General features: G+C 37.5%; 1 protein-coding gene across 9 annotated transcripts in view; it reads left to right on the top strand.

Moving 5' to 3' along the window:
• ntng1a (netrin g1a) overlaps positions 1-15,228 on the top strand; it is a 176,798-nt gene that overhangs the window by 122,472 nt on the left and 39,098 nt on the right. For all 9 annotated transcript variants that reach the window (XM_038304283.1, XM_038304287.1, XM_038304286.1 and 6 more), the window contains exon 4: positions 2,817-2,989. In XM_038304283.1, coding sequence (XP_038160211.1) covers positions 2,817-2,989 — 173 coding nt within the window. The remainder of the gene's footprint in view (positions 1-2,816; positions 2,990-15,228) is intronic.

Genomic DNA, 15,228 nt, shown 5'->3' with positions numbered 1-15,228 from the left:
TTGAACCAACGGAAACTATTCTTAAAGGCTGCTAGGACAAACATCATGCTGTTTGATAACAATAAAAAAGTTGAACAAATTTTTCCTACTCTTGTAACAAAGGTCAGTATGCTGATTATGTTGAGACAAACAAGTATCTTGGCGCAGAGATCAACCATAAACTGTTATTAAAGTTGCATATTAATCATTTAAAGAAGTTAAAGGTAAAACTAGGCTTCCTCCTTAGAAATATATATAATGTTTTTCTTTCATTGCAACGAAGCAACTTGTTTTAACTGATCTAGCTTATGGTAATGTTGTTTATTTTAAGGCACCTGTCACTAACGTTCATAACAGAATGTACAAATCTTTCACTCACCCCTTTCAATTATATTCTCAGGTGAGCTGGCCATCATAATCCATTCGTAGACTCCTGCATTTGTTCATTTTTATCTTTAAAACTATCCTTGGACTGCTTCCGCCCTACTTGCCCTCATACCCCTGCTTTAGTCTCGCCACAGGCTACGCTCGCAGGACTTGATCTCCTTCACTGTTCCATTAGTACCGTCTGAACTTGGAAAAACAAAAATTCTTCCTCTCAGCTCAATCAACATGGAATACTCTGCAACGGGATCTGAAGCTTTCCACCTCAATTCCCTTAGGACAATTTAAGTCTCTGTTAAGACAAAAAGAGAAATCTTCTTATGAAACTTGTTCATGCTTTTAGTTCATTTTATTATTTACTGAGTCAAACCTTTTTGTTGCTGTGTTTATAGTTTTGTTTGTTCCTATCCAAACAGGTCTCTCTTGTAAATGAGATCTTGAATCTTAATGAGACAACCTGTATAAATAAAAGTAAAATTAAATCAGATCAGAGTATCTTCCTCTATGATTTTACTGCTTCCCCTATTCTACAGAAATAGTGGCTAACTTCAAACAGGACTTTGTATTGTTTTCTTAATATAATGGTTTTCTTCTTGCTGTTCTTCTTGAAAGTACAGACTCTTGAAATAAATGATTAATAGCTGTCCAATAATATAAATTTTTTTCTCACAAACTTTAGATTTCTTCAGCTGCTCTATCACATGTGATTTTTGGATTATAAAGTCAAACGTGCTCAGTGAGAGATTGAAAACTTGAATTTAATTGTTTTGTAACCTAACACCTAATTCTAATTAGGTGTCTAATTCAGCCAAAAAAAGCTTTATGACGCTCTGCTGTGTTCCTTGGTCTCCTGGATGCTGTTTATTCATCAATGTTCTCTAAAAGCCTTTATCACAGAGCATTTCAATCACACTGAGCATATACTTTACACAGGTCAGTTTTGAAGGCGGTCAATCAAACTGGTTTTTTTGTGGCAACATTTTCAGACCCCTCCCCAACCCCCATGGCTCAGAAACCAAAGACCAAATGTTAGGTTTATTAGTCAAAAGCCTGGTAACAAAGACCAAAGTCTGAGTCACAATTTGAAACGAATTCAAAGATGGCTGACTTCCATTTTGTTTCAAATAATTACATCAAGAGTGTAATACAGGTCGAATTAGGACTAAAAATTCTATGAGTTTCCAGTTTTCAGTTTTTTGGAGGGTTTTTTTTTTTTTTGGTAGTGACGCACGTTTTATTTTCTCAGTTCAATTACCTGCACTACTTTATACTGCTTTTTCAAGTAAGCTGATAGAAAATACATTGAGATTTGTAGTGGCTTTACAAAGTGTAAAAAAGGAATATGATATGATTACAAATATTGAGAGTTTTTAAGCTAAAAGTCGTCTTACAATCCTCTTGGTCAATGAAGATCTATGTATTGTTCTAACTACACGAATGAAGACCATATATAGAGTGAGAAGACTACATGACATTAGAATTTTTTTTTTGCTTCTGTTAAATTGAACCCATTTGAAATGTAATCCACGTTCAGATAATAACAAAGGATTGTTATGCAAAATGAATCTATGCATAAGGACAGATTTAAAGTTTCTGTTTCTATATAATTATAAGGCAGGTAGAAATGTGACATTCTGAACTCAATATTTTAAATCTCTGTGTTGCATTTTTCTCCTTTTTTCCAACACTCATTCATGTTCTCAACTAATTGGTGCCTTAATATTCTGTGTTTTCCTACGCACACTTCATAAAGCATGAGCCTGATAAATTAATGGAGCGGACAAAGATCCCCTTAGATTCATCTAGCCACGGCGACAGCTGAGTTTATTGTTAATCAGCAGAATGTGAGGATTTAGCTCACCTTAAGGGAGTCCCTCCTCCCATATTGGAAATATGCTTGTGAGATCTCATCTCATGTTAATTTGTCACAGAGGAGGTATTCTCACTGTTGCTCCCTGCAGCCCTCTGGCTAAGTCTAAGCTATTCATTGTCTCGTATGGCTGTAAGCCTTTTCCATGCCTTCGTTCTTTGAGAGCTTGTTTCACAATTTGCATTGTCTTGTTTTTCTCTGCCTCCACCTCACTCTGCCTTGGTTGTTTTTCTCCCACACCCTGTTCCATCTCCTTTTGACTGTGACAATTATGCATCCTCCTGTGGGACAATTAAAAAGGAGCTGGCTTCCCCAGTGAAAGGGAGAAGAAAAAGACAAGGATCGAGGAAATAATGATGTTAGATTTGTTTGTGCAGCCGCCCGTCTCCTTTGAACCAGCACCTCTTGAAGTAGCTGCTGTTTGTTCCAGTACCACCTCTTTGTCAAGGACGCTCTGCCTTTCAGCCCTACTGTCCGACAAAATAAATAAAACTGCTTTTCATTCAGAGATGCAACCCCCCCTTATTGATGTAGTTGTCCTCTTTCATCCCCATCCTGAATGCCTCCTCTTCCTCTTTGACAGGTGCAAGTGCAATCTTCACGCCAACAGCTGCGTCTTTGACAAAGAGAAGTTGAGCTGCGAGTGCGAGCACAACACCACCGGGCCGGACTGTGGTCGCTGTAAGAGGAACTACCAAGGGCGAGCATGGAGTGCTGGCTCCTACCTGCCCATTCCCAAGGGCACGGCTAATATCTGTGAGTACAGGCACACTCTCACATTAAATTAAATCCAAAAACATGTCAGCCTTTTCACATGAGAAGGGCACTGCAGTAAAACTAAACTTTCACAAATATACTTTCTTGCAACAAAATGTTGATGTAACAAAGCTGTGTCAATATCGGACTGCCAAGGTTAACACCCTAAATGTATTAAAGTAAATATGCTGTCTCTACTGTTAGCAAAACTAGATTAGCAGAGAATAATTTCCTTACTTTTCGTTTAAAAACTCCTTTTTTTAGAGCAGCCAAACCTTTAGGGAGTCATCATTTAAATAGACATTGTTACTCTCAACCTAAACATCCTGAAATTATATTTAAAATGCGCAAGACGGAAGTAAAGCACATGCACTGTATGCATTTGATTGAATTATGTTGAATTATGTCTAAAACCCATGATATGATTGCAAAAATTAGCTATAAAAATAAGGTAATACATATGTGGCTTTATGTTTGTACCATATCTAATTGGTTCTGGAAGCAAAGGCAAGAGAGAGCAAAAAAAGAGAGAAAAGAAATTTTTGGCAACAAAAGTTAATCCTTCACCAGGAATGTATCCAGTCTTCCCTTAGATATATATAAAAAAACTTTAATAATGATTATACAGTTTTTACTTCATTAAAATATGCTAAACGGTCATTAATGACTTTGTGTTTATGGTAATTCTAAAGGTTGGTTTATGTTTAACATATCTGTGAGGTCCTCACAGCACCATGTGACCAAATGACTTCATGTTAGCATCCACGCCTCTCTATGTTGTTGCAACCAGCCCAAATTATTTTTAACACTTTTAGCCCCTTTTCTGTAGTGTCCAGGATGAAATCGAATGATCGACACCAAAATTTTGACGATTGGTCCTGTCTCTGCTATTTGGCTCATGCAGAATCCCCCCCTGGCTGCTTCAGAATGGCTTTCATAGTGCATGTCCGATAATGTCCTTAAAACAACCTTAAACCTTCTTTTTTTTAGATATGCTACTCACCGAGTCATCAACGCTGTTCAATGACGTTCAAAAACAAGTTTCGTAAAGAAAAAAACGTTCCTGTAGTGTTTTATTTAGCATTTTGTAAATCCCATTGAGTTCTGTTGGAATAGTCAATATCCCTCCGCCACCGGAAACGGAAAGGGGGCCTGTTTACCCTTAGTTGTAGTCTTTTCGCAAGGCCCAAGTGTTTCTGCTTCACTCTGTGTACTCCGACGTTGAGGTGCTAACGTCTCTTTTAAACACTTTAAAAAACTCTGAAAATGGAATACGAAAGATGGTTTCTTGAGGAGGACATATTCATATACATTCCCAAAGTATAGAGACATTGTCGCCAACTAGTGGTCTGGAGTGTGCAACGCTTCAGATTCGAACAGGAAGCGGAAGTTTATAAGCGGTTGTGATGTATCGGAAAAAATAGTTCTGGGATTTACAAACTGCTAAATAAAACAAGACAGGAACGGTTTTTCTTCACAAAACTTTTTTTGGAACGTCATTGAACAGAGCTGACGACCTGGTGAGTAGCATATTTTAAAAAAAGAACGTTTAAGGTTGTTTTAAGGACATTTTCGGACATGCACTATGAAAGCCATTCTGAAGCAGCCAGGGGGGGATTCTGCATGAGCCAAATAGCAGAGACAGGACCAATCGTCAAAATTTTGGTGTCGATCATTCGATTTCATCCTGGACACTACAGAAAAGGGGCTAAAAGTGTTAAAAACCGGAATTTTCCTTTAAGGACCCCACTGGCAAGAGGTTACACTGCCCCCTAGAGTCTACCAATATATTGGGTACAGCAGGGAAAAGGCTAAGTATAAAAAGTTGCCAACATTTTGTCTGCAAAGTTCTGTAGTTTGTATTCTGTAATTTCTTTTTTAGTTTTCTATGCAAAATCTTAATATTTCAACAATAAACCACCCTTAAATTAAGTGATTTTGTAGAATACCAGAGTATTTTGACATTAAACAACCATAAGAATAAGAATATTTTCAAATGTGTTTGTCATCCAAGTGTTTTAGAAGAAAATGTTATTTTAAAGTACAAAAAAAAAACCTTTGACTCATGCCTCACAATGTGTGAGATCACATTTTACAGAAAAACTAACCCTGACATGGAGGAGGGAAAGTGTCTTTTTTTTTTTCAAACAATGTGGCGAAATTGGAACTCACAGCATAATGATTCATGAATTAATTTCCCTTTTTTTCCTTCCTGGTGCTGTCTTCTGTTCAGTTTCCTCTGAGAAAAATAAAATATGCTATTTTGTCAATCTAAAGAGAGCAATGACATAGAGTCAGACAGCATTTTTTCACACCCAGCAGTGAAAGTAGGGGGAGACCAATTTAAAACTACTCATGTTAAAAGCTTTTTTATAAATCACAAATGAGGGCAATTATGGTCTTGGTGCAAACACTCTGATTAATAGCTACCCTGTTTCTTAGTCACAACAAAACTGTGTGCATATTTGATCCTGTGTGGGTGTTTAGTAAGTGGATAAATACATGTTAAGCTCCAAATATTAGAATGTTGGAAAAAAAATTCTGACTCATTTTAAAAGGAGTTGCTTATATGCTATATAGACTAAATATAAATACAGCCAAATAATTCAAGTATTTAAGGTCCCGCAGTTTTGATGATTGGTGAAAAATCATTGTCTTAAAAAACACATAAGATCTATAAAAAAGGATATTATTTTTTATTCATAAATTCCATATTATGGCATACCCAGTTGTTTGGAAGACTAATGACTTGTCAGGTTTTCAAAAGACAGTCATTAACATCCTCTGTTTGACAGGTAAATCACAAAAGGTCATTGTTAAAGTAGCTGGCTTTTTATCAGGTACTGTATCAAAGCGTATTAGTGGAAAGATTGAAAGAAAATATTTGATAGGAAAAAGTACCAAGATATGATAAAATGCACCAAAAGCCCACAGTGACACAAAGGCCAAATTTGTTAGTAATTAGCCAATTTTGCTTTCATATGGTGTTTTCAATTATACTTGATGCTTGATGCAGTTTGTTTTCTACTGAATATCCAAAATGCTGCAAGATAATTTATGAGTTGTGGAGGCTATTACAAGGATTTTTTAACCAAGTCTGGTTTGATAGATTATAAGCGTTAACAACCTACCTTAAAAAAAAAAAAAAAAAATGTATATATATATATATATATATATATATATATATATATATATATATATATATATATATATATATATATATATATATATATATATATATATATATATATATATATATATATATATATATATTTATATAATACTTAAAAACTTGTATTTTCTTGTTTTAAAATAAGAGTCCCAACAACAATAAAGGGAGTAAAGCTTAAAGGGAAAGTTGGACTTTTTGCAGTGAGGCTTCTGCTGAAATTCAGTTAAATTCAGTTTTTTTATATAGCGCAGATTTACAACACATGTAATCTCAGGGCAGTTTACAGAGACAATTCAACCACATCACAGTCAGATTGGTTCAAAGCTTTCTAGGAACCACTAGTAAACCTGCAGATTGAGATCAAAGTGCTCTTTTAGGAACATAAGGAACAATCAGAGCTCTGTTATAAGATGGAGGTTGGCCATTTAAGGGTTTATATCTAAGAAGGAGGATTATGAATTCTATTCTGGATTAAACAGGAAACCACGAAGGGAAGCTATAGGAGAGATACTATGTCTCTTTTTAATTTTCATAAGCATTCTGGCTGCGGCATTTTGGAACAGCTGAAGGCTTTTAACCACAGTTTGTGGACTTCCTGATAGTAAAGAATTATAATAGTCCAGCCTTGAAGTAACAAATACATGGACTAGTTTCTCAGCATCAGCCATGGACAGGATATTTCTAATTTTTGCAATACTCCGCAGATAAAATAAGGAAATTCCAGAAACCTTTTTGATATGGGATTTAAAAGATAGGTCCCGATAGAAAATAACACCAAGTTTTTTTACTTTATTATCTGAGATCAATTTGATCCCATCCAAATGAAGTGACTGACTAATCAGCTTCTTTTTCAAAGACTCTGGTCCAAAGACTATTACTTTTGTTTTGTCTGCGTTCAGGAGCAGAAACTTAAGAGTTTTTTACTACAGGGATGTCTACTAGACATCCCTGTAGTCTGTAATGGGTTTGCTTTATCTGGATTTATACACAGATATAGCTGAGTATCATCAGCATAACAGTGGAAATGAATTCCATGCTGTCTAATAATTCTACCGATTGGGAGCATATACAGTAGTAGCTAATCAAAATGTCCACACTTTCCTTAATGGGCCCTTGGCTGGTCCTTGGCTTGTCTTGGCTGGTCCTCGGCTGGTCCCATACAATTCCTTTTTAAACATCAATTATTGTACTAAAATGTTCTTTCTGTCAGGATTTGTGACAATTAAGATCTAAAGAAAAGTGTCTTCTCCTGGTCAGACCCTGTAATTCAGTAAAAGGGTGGAGTCAAAGTAAAAAAATATGCACACCCAGGAAAAGGAGGGGCTCACTCCAGGGGCTGGAAGTTGGTTGGGATTTTGCTGGGAGTAGCAGGGAAGTTGGCTGCCATCCGGCTGGCTTTTGACTGGGAAGGGCCATTTTTAATGGATACTACTGTGTGTAGTAAAGAGAAAAGGTCCGGGCATTGATCCCTGTAGTACTCTACAGGTAATGCTGAAGCATGAGATTTATCATCAACATTAACACATTGTAATCGGTTAGATGAATATGATTTAAACCACCCTACTGCTGGTTTACACAGAAAGGCTAACTGGTAGTCTGGAGGCCATATTTTCTCACTTGAAACCAACTGGAAAAGTATTTCTTCAGTACACCTATTTATTCAGCTGAACAACATCTATATATGAGCAGTGACTCACCAGTCGCTCTAAGCCTACCGCTCCAGTTTCAACATCAGGTTGTTGTTTGCACAGGCATTAGAAGTGGTTCAGTCCTTAGGTTTTCAGGTTTCTTGGCCATTTGAAAGTTATCCCTACTCATGATCAGCTGAACAGAGAGAATTATTCAGCCAGCATATGTTGCATTGTAACATTTCTTTTCTCTCTTTTTTAACTCAAATTTACAAAGTCATCCAAGCTGAGGCTCAAAAACAATGACTATTTCTTCCTTTATCAGCTGACAAAGTGGGACAGCTTTAGGTTTGAATCTGCTCCCAACTTTCACCCCACCCACCCTGTCTCTTTATTACTGTGATTTCTGCCTTCCTGCCTGGAGACTCGGAGCTTAGCCGCTGATGACTTATTCTGTCTCCCTGAGGATCCACGTTATGAGACTAAGGGAGGGTTAGTGAAATAGCCATTCCCAAAGCCCAGATTGACAGCACATTATTAGAAAATGGTGACAGACACACATACTTACACAGGTACTCATCCGGACCTTCTTACAGCACATGCACAAAGCCTCATAACCACACAAGAGGCGTGCTCGCAAACTCCTTTGGCCCTGCTAGTGATGAAAAACAGTCCCAGTATAAAGCGCATTATTATACTTTGTCTTGGAGGGGGAAAAATCCATAATGTAATAACGCTCTGAAAAATCTATAGGAATGCAAGGTTTCCCTGCTGAATAGAGAAGAAAACACACAAAGCCAACAGAAAAATGCACCTTGTGCTGTGTTGTAATCTCTGACAGTCTCTTGCTGTTTGCGCTTAAACTGGGTGAACATATGGCATCTCCGCTGAGGCAAATTTGTCAAAGATGAAAATGCAATTAAGATTTAATTTCTTCTTACTATGCCCATCATGTCGTCTGACGGGATAAGGAGGTCAATGAATCATCATCTGGAAGGGGGTGTGGCGTTGGGGGTGTTAATGTGTCGCCTCATAATGGGGCTGTGTTTGGAGGACAGAGGAATAAACGGGGATTTAAAGAGTGACAGGGAAGAAACACATAGAAAAGATGGAAGGCGGTGAGGCGGGCATCACTCTCTGTCACAGCTAACTCGGCCTGCTGGGGTGGGGAGCTCTGTCCCCGTCTCCTTCCCTTTACTCTGTCTATATTGCTTGCCCACTCAGCGCACGCCCACCCTCCTCTCATCCTTGCTCATTCTCGCTTCCTTCCTCTTGAGAGACAGAAGGAGAGGGATCAGTAGTAAAATTAACCATGGCAGTTCATTTTACTGTACCACAGAAGGAAACTGAGGTAAACAGAAGCTGGCATTGGGTGAAGGAGTAACGGTTCTCAAAATCATTATTTTTGAGTGTAAAGTTTATCTTGGTCATACACCATGAAAATAAGAAAAGATGGCAGAAATGTAAAGTTAAAGACAACAAAGTTCAGTAAAATTTTAATTATTGGACTTGAACTTAGTGGGGTCGAAACCTATTATCCATCCATCCATGCATACATCCAACCAACCGTCCATCCATCATCCATGCATCCATCCATCATCCATGCATCCATCCATGCATCCATCCATTCATCCATCCATTTACCCATCTATCCATGCATCCATTCATCCATCCATCCATCCATCTTCCATCCATCCATCCATTAGTTCATCCATCGATCCATCTAACCAACCATGCATCCATCCATTCACCCATCCATCCACCCATTCATACATTTATGCATCATCCATGCATCCATCCATTCACCCATCTATCCATGCATCCATTCATCCATCCATCCATCCATCTTCCATTCATCGATTCATTAATTCATCCATCGATCCATCTAACCAACCATGCATCCATCCATTCACCCATCCATCCACCCCTTCATCCATTTATGCATCATCCATGCATCCATCCATCCATCTCTCCATCCACCCATCCATGCATCCATCCATCCATCTCTCCATCCACCCATCCATGCATCCATCCATCCATTCACCTATCCATCTATGCATCCATCTATCCATCATCCATCCATCCATCCATCATCCATCCATCCTTCCATCCATTCACTCATCCATCCATGCATCTATCATCCATCCATGCATCTATCCATCCATCCATGAATATATTCATCCATCCATCCCTTCATCCACCAATGCATCCATCCATTTGCCTATCGTCCATGCATCCATCCATCAATCCATCTCTCCATCCATGTATCCATTTTTCATCCATCCATCAATGCATCCATCATTCATGAATCCATTTATTCCTCCAATCATTCCATCCATGCATACGTCCATCCATTCATGCATCCATATAAATATATATTTGAAATGGTTCCATCGTATTCATCAGTAAAGAAATTGTTGGACAAAAGATTCATATTTCAAAATAAATGCAGTCTAGCAAATCTGTACATTTAAACTATTGCTATTAAAGTTCACTTCTAGAAACTGAAATGTACCTTATCGCTACTTTTCATTTATTCAGATTAGCAGTATATTCAGCAGTGTAAGCAATACCATACACTTAAATAGTTCTTAACAAGGTCGTACCATGGCTTCATGATTTTCAGCACGCCTTTAAAACCAACAGTTTGGCTAATTAAGAATGGTTGGATATCTGTTGTTCTAAAGAAGCATATTAAGGCCCTGGTTTGGTAAAAAAAAAAAACATTTTTATTACCTATGCATATTAAGTTACAATTAAGTGATGCGCAAAAAATGAAAAATAGTCCTCCCTCTTCTCAGCAGAAAGCCACATCTGCCCACCTAGAAGCCTGTCACTGCTGGATGTTCCTTAAACTCTGGTTCAACCTTTTATGTTACAATACTAGACGTATTGGCAAATACTGAAAAGGTTCTGCACAAACACATATACTGCTACACCCCAAAAAAACATCTATTTATTATTTACATCTATGATCAGTCATCCTTCACATATAAATAAAAAGTAGGTTTCCATAAGAGGTATGGCAGAAGCCGTTAAATGCTGGTACCTCTCTTAACCTGTAATCTTAGATAAAGAGAGCATGACCTTCCTGCATAATCACAGCTCTGTAAGCATTCAGTCTTTGAATTATATTATTTATGAAATCACTTACTAATTTTACCTCCAGACATATGCAATCATTGCCATTACATATTGGGTGAATATTTGATTTTTACATACATGCTTTAGGCTTAGGAGGAAAAACCAAAGTAGAGCATATAAGGTTATGTTAAGACTATCAGAAAGCAACAAAATTACAGTTTTACTCAATTCCTGCACAGCAAATCTGAGCATTAAGCCCTTGTGTGTCTGCATCCTGACTAAACGAGTAGATTACCTTGTCAGAGTAGGATTAAGAGACACTTGTTCTGATGTAGCCTCACGCCAGCCTAACGTTTTATGGAGCTGCATTGATCAAAGCAGTAAGGGCCAGAAGCATGCTATGGGTTTATCTTGAATATTTGAGTCCCAGCACACGTAAAAGCAGCCATATCAGACATTCTCATCATCTTCTTGCTTTCCACAATAGTAAGATGAACAATATGAGGAGGAGTGTCGTCACGTTAATAGATGACAGACACAACAAACATAAAATATCGCACGGCTGACAAAGAGCCTTTTTGTCTTGGGAGAGCGTGTTAATGAAAATCCGCCAGCCTTTAGAATCCGATTATGTTTTCTTTTGTCCGAACAGACATGTTGGTCTCATTGTTTGAAGGTAGAATTGCATTCATGAGATAGGATGACATAGGAACTGAAAATTCCAGCATAGAAAAAAAATCTTTCATCATAGCATTATGTTTAGTAAGAACTTTTTGCACAAACACCAATGAAAGAAAAATCTAACCTCAGAGTATTAATAATCTCTAACGCAATATTCATGTCAGTGAACATCCTAACTGAGGGATTATTAAAAAAACACTTGTGCAAGAATCTTTAGAAGGAAAAATCTGTATATTTAAAACCCTTCCAAGAAAAATCTAATTTAAATAATAAATTATTATAGGATTGTGTCTGAATCAATGCATGTAATCCTTTACTTTGATTTTTAAAAAATCTGTTTGAAAAGTTGAATTAGTATTTAGATGTTTGAATAATTTTAGTTTATTTAGAAAATTAATGAAATTCTAAATTCTACTATTCAACATTTTAGTCTCCTTTTAGAGGTAATCTTCACATGCACTGCCAGGCATTTAAAATAACCAAAAAGGCTAAGAAATGTTTTGACTCTTCATGTTTTTTCTCCATGTTTCTCCAAAATCCACATGGATAAGAGTTTGTTTTAACAAAATTTATGTTTTTTTTAGAAGGTCATTTGGAGTGATATACAAAACTTTGTGGGTTTTGATTGGTCTCCAATCTCTGCATGCTAACCTAATTTCCCAAAACATCTTCTTTTTTATATATATATATATATATATATTTCCTTAATATGTAACAATAATCAAAGTACATGATATTAGTTTTTTTTTTTTTTACATAAGAGATAGATTATAGTTTTACAGAATTTTACAAATCTTGATTGAATTTTTTGAAAAATTATGTTTTATTCATTAGCTTTGATCAAAGATCATGTTTTAAAAAAGCCTCTTTTTGATATCTGGTAATTTGAATGATGCATTTCTAGTTTAATTTGAGGGATGACCCTTTTTTGAACTAGCAGTAGTCTGCAGAAGTAGCAGTCTCTGCAAAAAAAAAAAAAAAAAAACTCCTGTACCAAAGTAAGCTGTTATGTAAAACTTACAGTTGCATTCAGTTGCAATAGGCATTCAAGTAGAGCCACACACACACATGCTGTGTATAATCCTTCACATACCTACATAGTGTATACTGTTGCTCTTCTCTTTCCCCATTATTTTAGTCTTCATTTCAACCCATTTCTGTTTCTCTGTAAAACTCTGTGAAACTTGTTTTGCATCCTGTCATTCTGCTCCTCCTTCTACTGCTTTTCCCCATTATCTTCCTTTTCCTCTGCCCATTCTGACACTTTTTTATTTCCAAGGCGCTTCCTCTTCAACCCCCCCTCCCCAACACCTCCAGCTACCCCAGAGAGCAAGCTTGTTTACACGTTCTTTTCTACGTCTCAGCTGTGTGTAGCTCTGACACTAATCTTTCTTTCAAATACTTTTTTTTTTTCATTCTTTACATTTTTTTTTTCCTCCTCCTGTGTTGCACAAACCACCAACGTATACCTCTTCTCCTCCCTTATATCTTAAGCCTTCTTTGTTCCGACTCAGCTCCCGGGCACTTTAAAGCTTGCCACCTTTAATTCGGATCTACACGGCGAGACGAAGCCGGCGAGCCAGGCGCTTCAGCAAGGCAAAGCCGTAATTTTGCTCCTGAGGAATTCAATCAGCTCGTTCGTTGCTGTGTGCTTCTGTTTTGGCAGCCATCTCTGCTGCTAACAAGTTAGCGATGCCTGTCACCATTACAGAGCTCTATATGGTCAAAAAGGTTCAGATGATGATGGATTGCTCCAAAATGATGGCAGCTAGGGGAAAGCAATTACTAACTTTGCCTGGGGTGGAAATTCACCAGATAAGCCCCCTTTTCCAGACCAATCGAGCTGCGGCGCCAAAGCAAACAAGTGAAGGTCAGATAGGAATGAATACTGACAGAAACAATGTAATGACACCCACAGTCATACAGCCGCAATCCAACCTTCACGTCAACAGCCAAATGTTATTGACAGAAGAATGTGAAGGGTTTGACCAATAGGTCTACTCATTCTGTGCACATACAGACACATCAGGAGTAAATTATCTCAAAAAGCCTATAGATAAAAATGTGTCATATTCAAAAGTGGAGTTTTACTATAACCTGGATTCAATGTGCTGAATAATAGCCACCAGGCTTAGAGGTCTCTTATTGCTCTATGCAAACTGAGCTATAATGAAGTTCAGTCAACATCCTTGATGACTCAAGCTACAGTTCAATTTAATGCCACCATTTGGGTAATTCAGTTCAGTTCGCTTCAACTCACAACACATCTAATTTCTAGGCACCTTTTAGGACTCAATTCATGATGGATTTAAGGGGATGTGCAGTACAAGTGTTTTGAATGTGAACAAAAAACTTTGGATCTCAGACTTAGACATTTTTTATCGTCATTCTGTATACACAGAGTATACAAAATGAAATTGAAATGCACTCTGTCATATGTCTATCTATATGTCAGTTTGGTCAACTTTTGCACTGTCAGGTATAGTGGAGGATTTTTACCAATGAAAAAAATTTGAAAAGACCCGTCCTCTCCACTTAAAAAAAAAAAGCACATGTACAACCCTGTACCCGCTCCCAAAAGGGAATGCCTATTGAACATGTGCAGATCATGCACAAGCCCATTTCTCCTCGTGCACGCTCTGTTTAAAAGTTGATGTTTGCATCGCTCATACAAACTTACTTTCCAAAAGAACATTTGCAATTTTTCCACTATGTCAGACACACATTGAAAATGGGGACGAGCACGTAGGACGGCCTTACATCACCAGAATGATTGACAATTAGGAGGACCACTTATTTTGATGATCCACCCAAAAAATAACATCCTCCACTATACCTTTAACCCCCCAAAAATAAATAAAATAAAACAAATAAATAATATTGTTTTTTCTATAAAATTAACCTCAATGGTCAGATTATTATTTTACAATAAGAAAACATTCAAGGAGACTAAGTAGGGGATTACTCGCTGTAACGTTAACAACCATGTTTTAGTACATTCTGGAGCTGAGTTGCTAAATGATACTCATGAGGCTCTAAGGACTTTTATCTCTCTGCTTTGTGGGTTTAGGTGTATTTAAAAACTGTTTCCTCTCCAGATCTCTCTTTATGGGCTGCATGGGCTGATCCGGCACGGTAAGATGTTATATGAGAGAAATCACACAACCCTCAGAGATCATGTTTGCTGCACAGCAGCTTGCCGCCATGATCTCTTGTCAGCATGCAAAAAAAAAAAAAAAGAAATCAATGGAGCGCACCGTCAACATAAGCAGCTCCTAATGCTCTTCCTGTGCGATAGGACGGAATTAGATTGCTGCTGTGGTCCATAATGGCATGGCCGGGCAGGTGAAAAGGATTGAAATTGACGGTGATTGAAAATTAATCGAATGACCCCGACATGGGATCCATGAATGCGCTCGTGCCCCGCAGGTTGTTCATAAAGCAGAGGATAATTGCACTGACAGGCCACTGGTGCTCCAGAGCGTGACCTGGAAGGAAAGGTTAAACTTCAGTCAGCGACAACCTGACAGATGAAAAGACAATTTGACCAACACCTGTTTGTAAAGCAGATGATTTATGCTAAATGTTCATGGAGAATAAAGGAAAAGTGTGACAACACACTTAATTACATCAAGTAACAGGTTAGCATTTCTGTTAACTGTGCAACATATATG

The sequence above is a fragment of the Cyprinodon tularosa genome, unplaced genomic scaffold, assembly GCF_016077235.1.
Source record: "Cyprinodon tularosa strain WSP-4 unplaced genomic scaffold, ASM1607723v1 ctg53, whole genome shotgun sequence".
NCBI lineage: Eukaryota > Metazoa > Chordata > Actinopteri > Cyprinodontiformes > Cyprinodontidae > Cyprinodon > Cyprinodon tularosa.
This window is presented reverse-complemented; position numbering and strand designations above follow the sequence as displayed.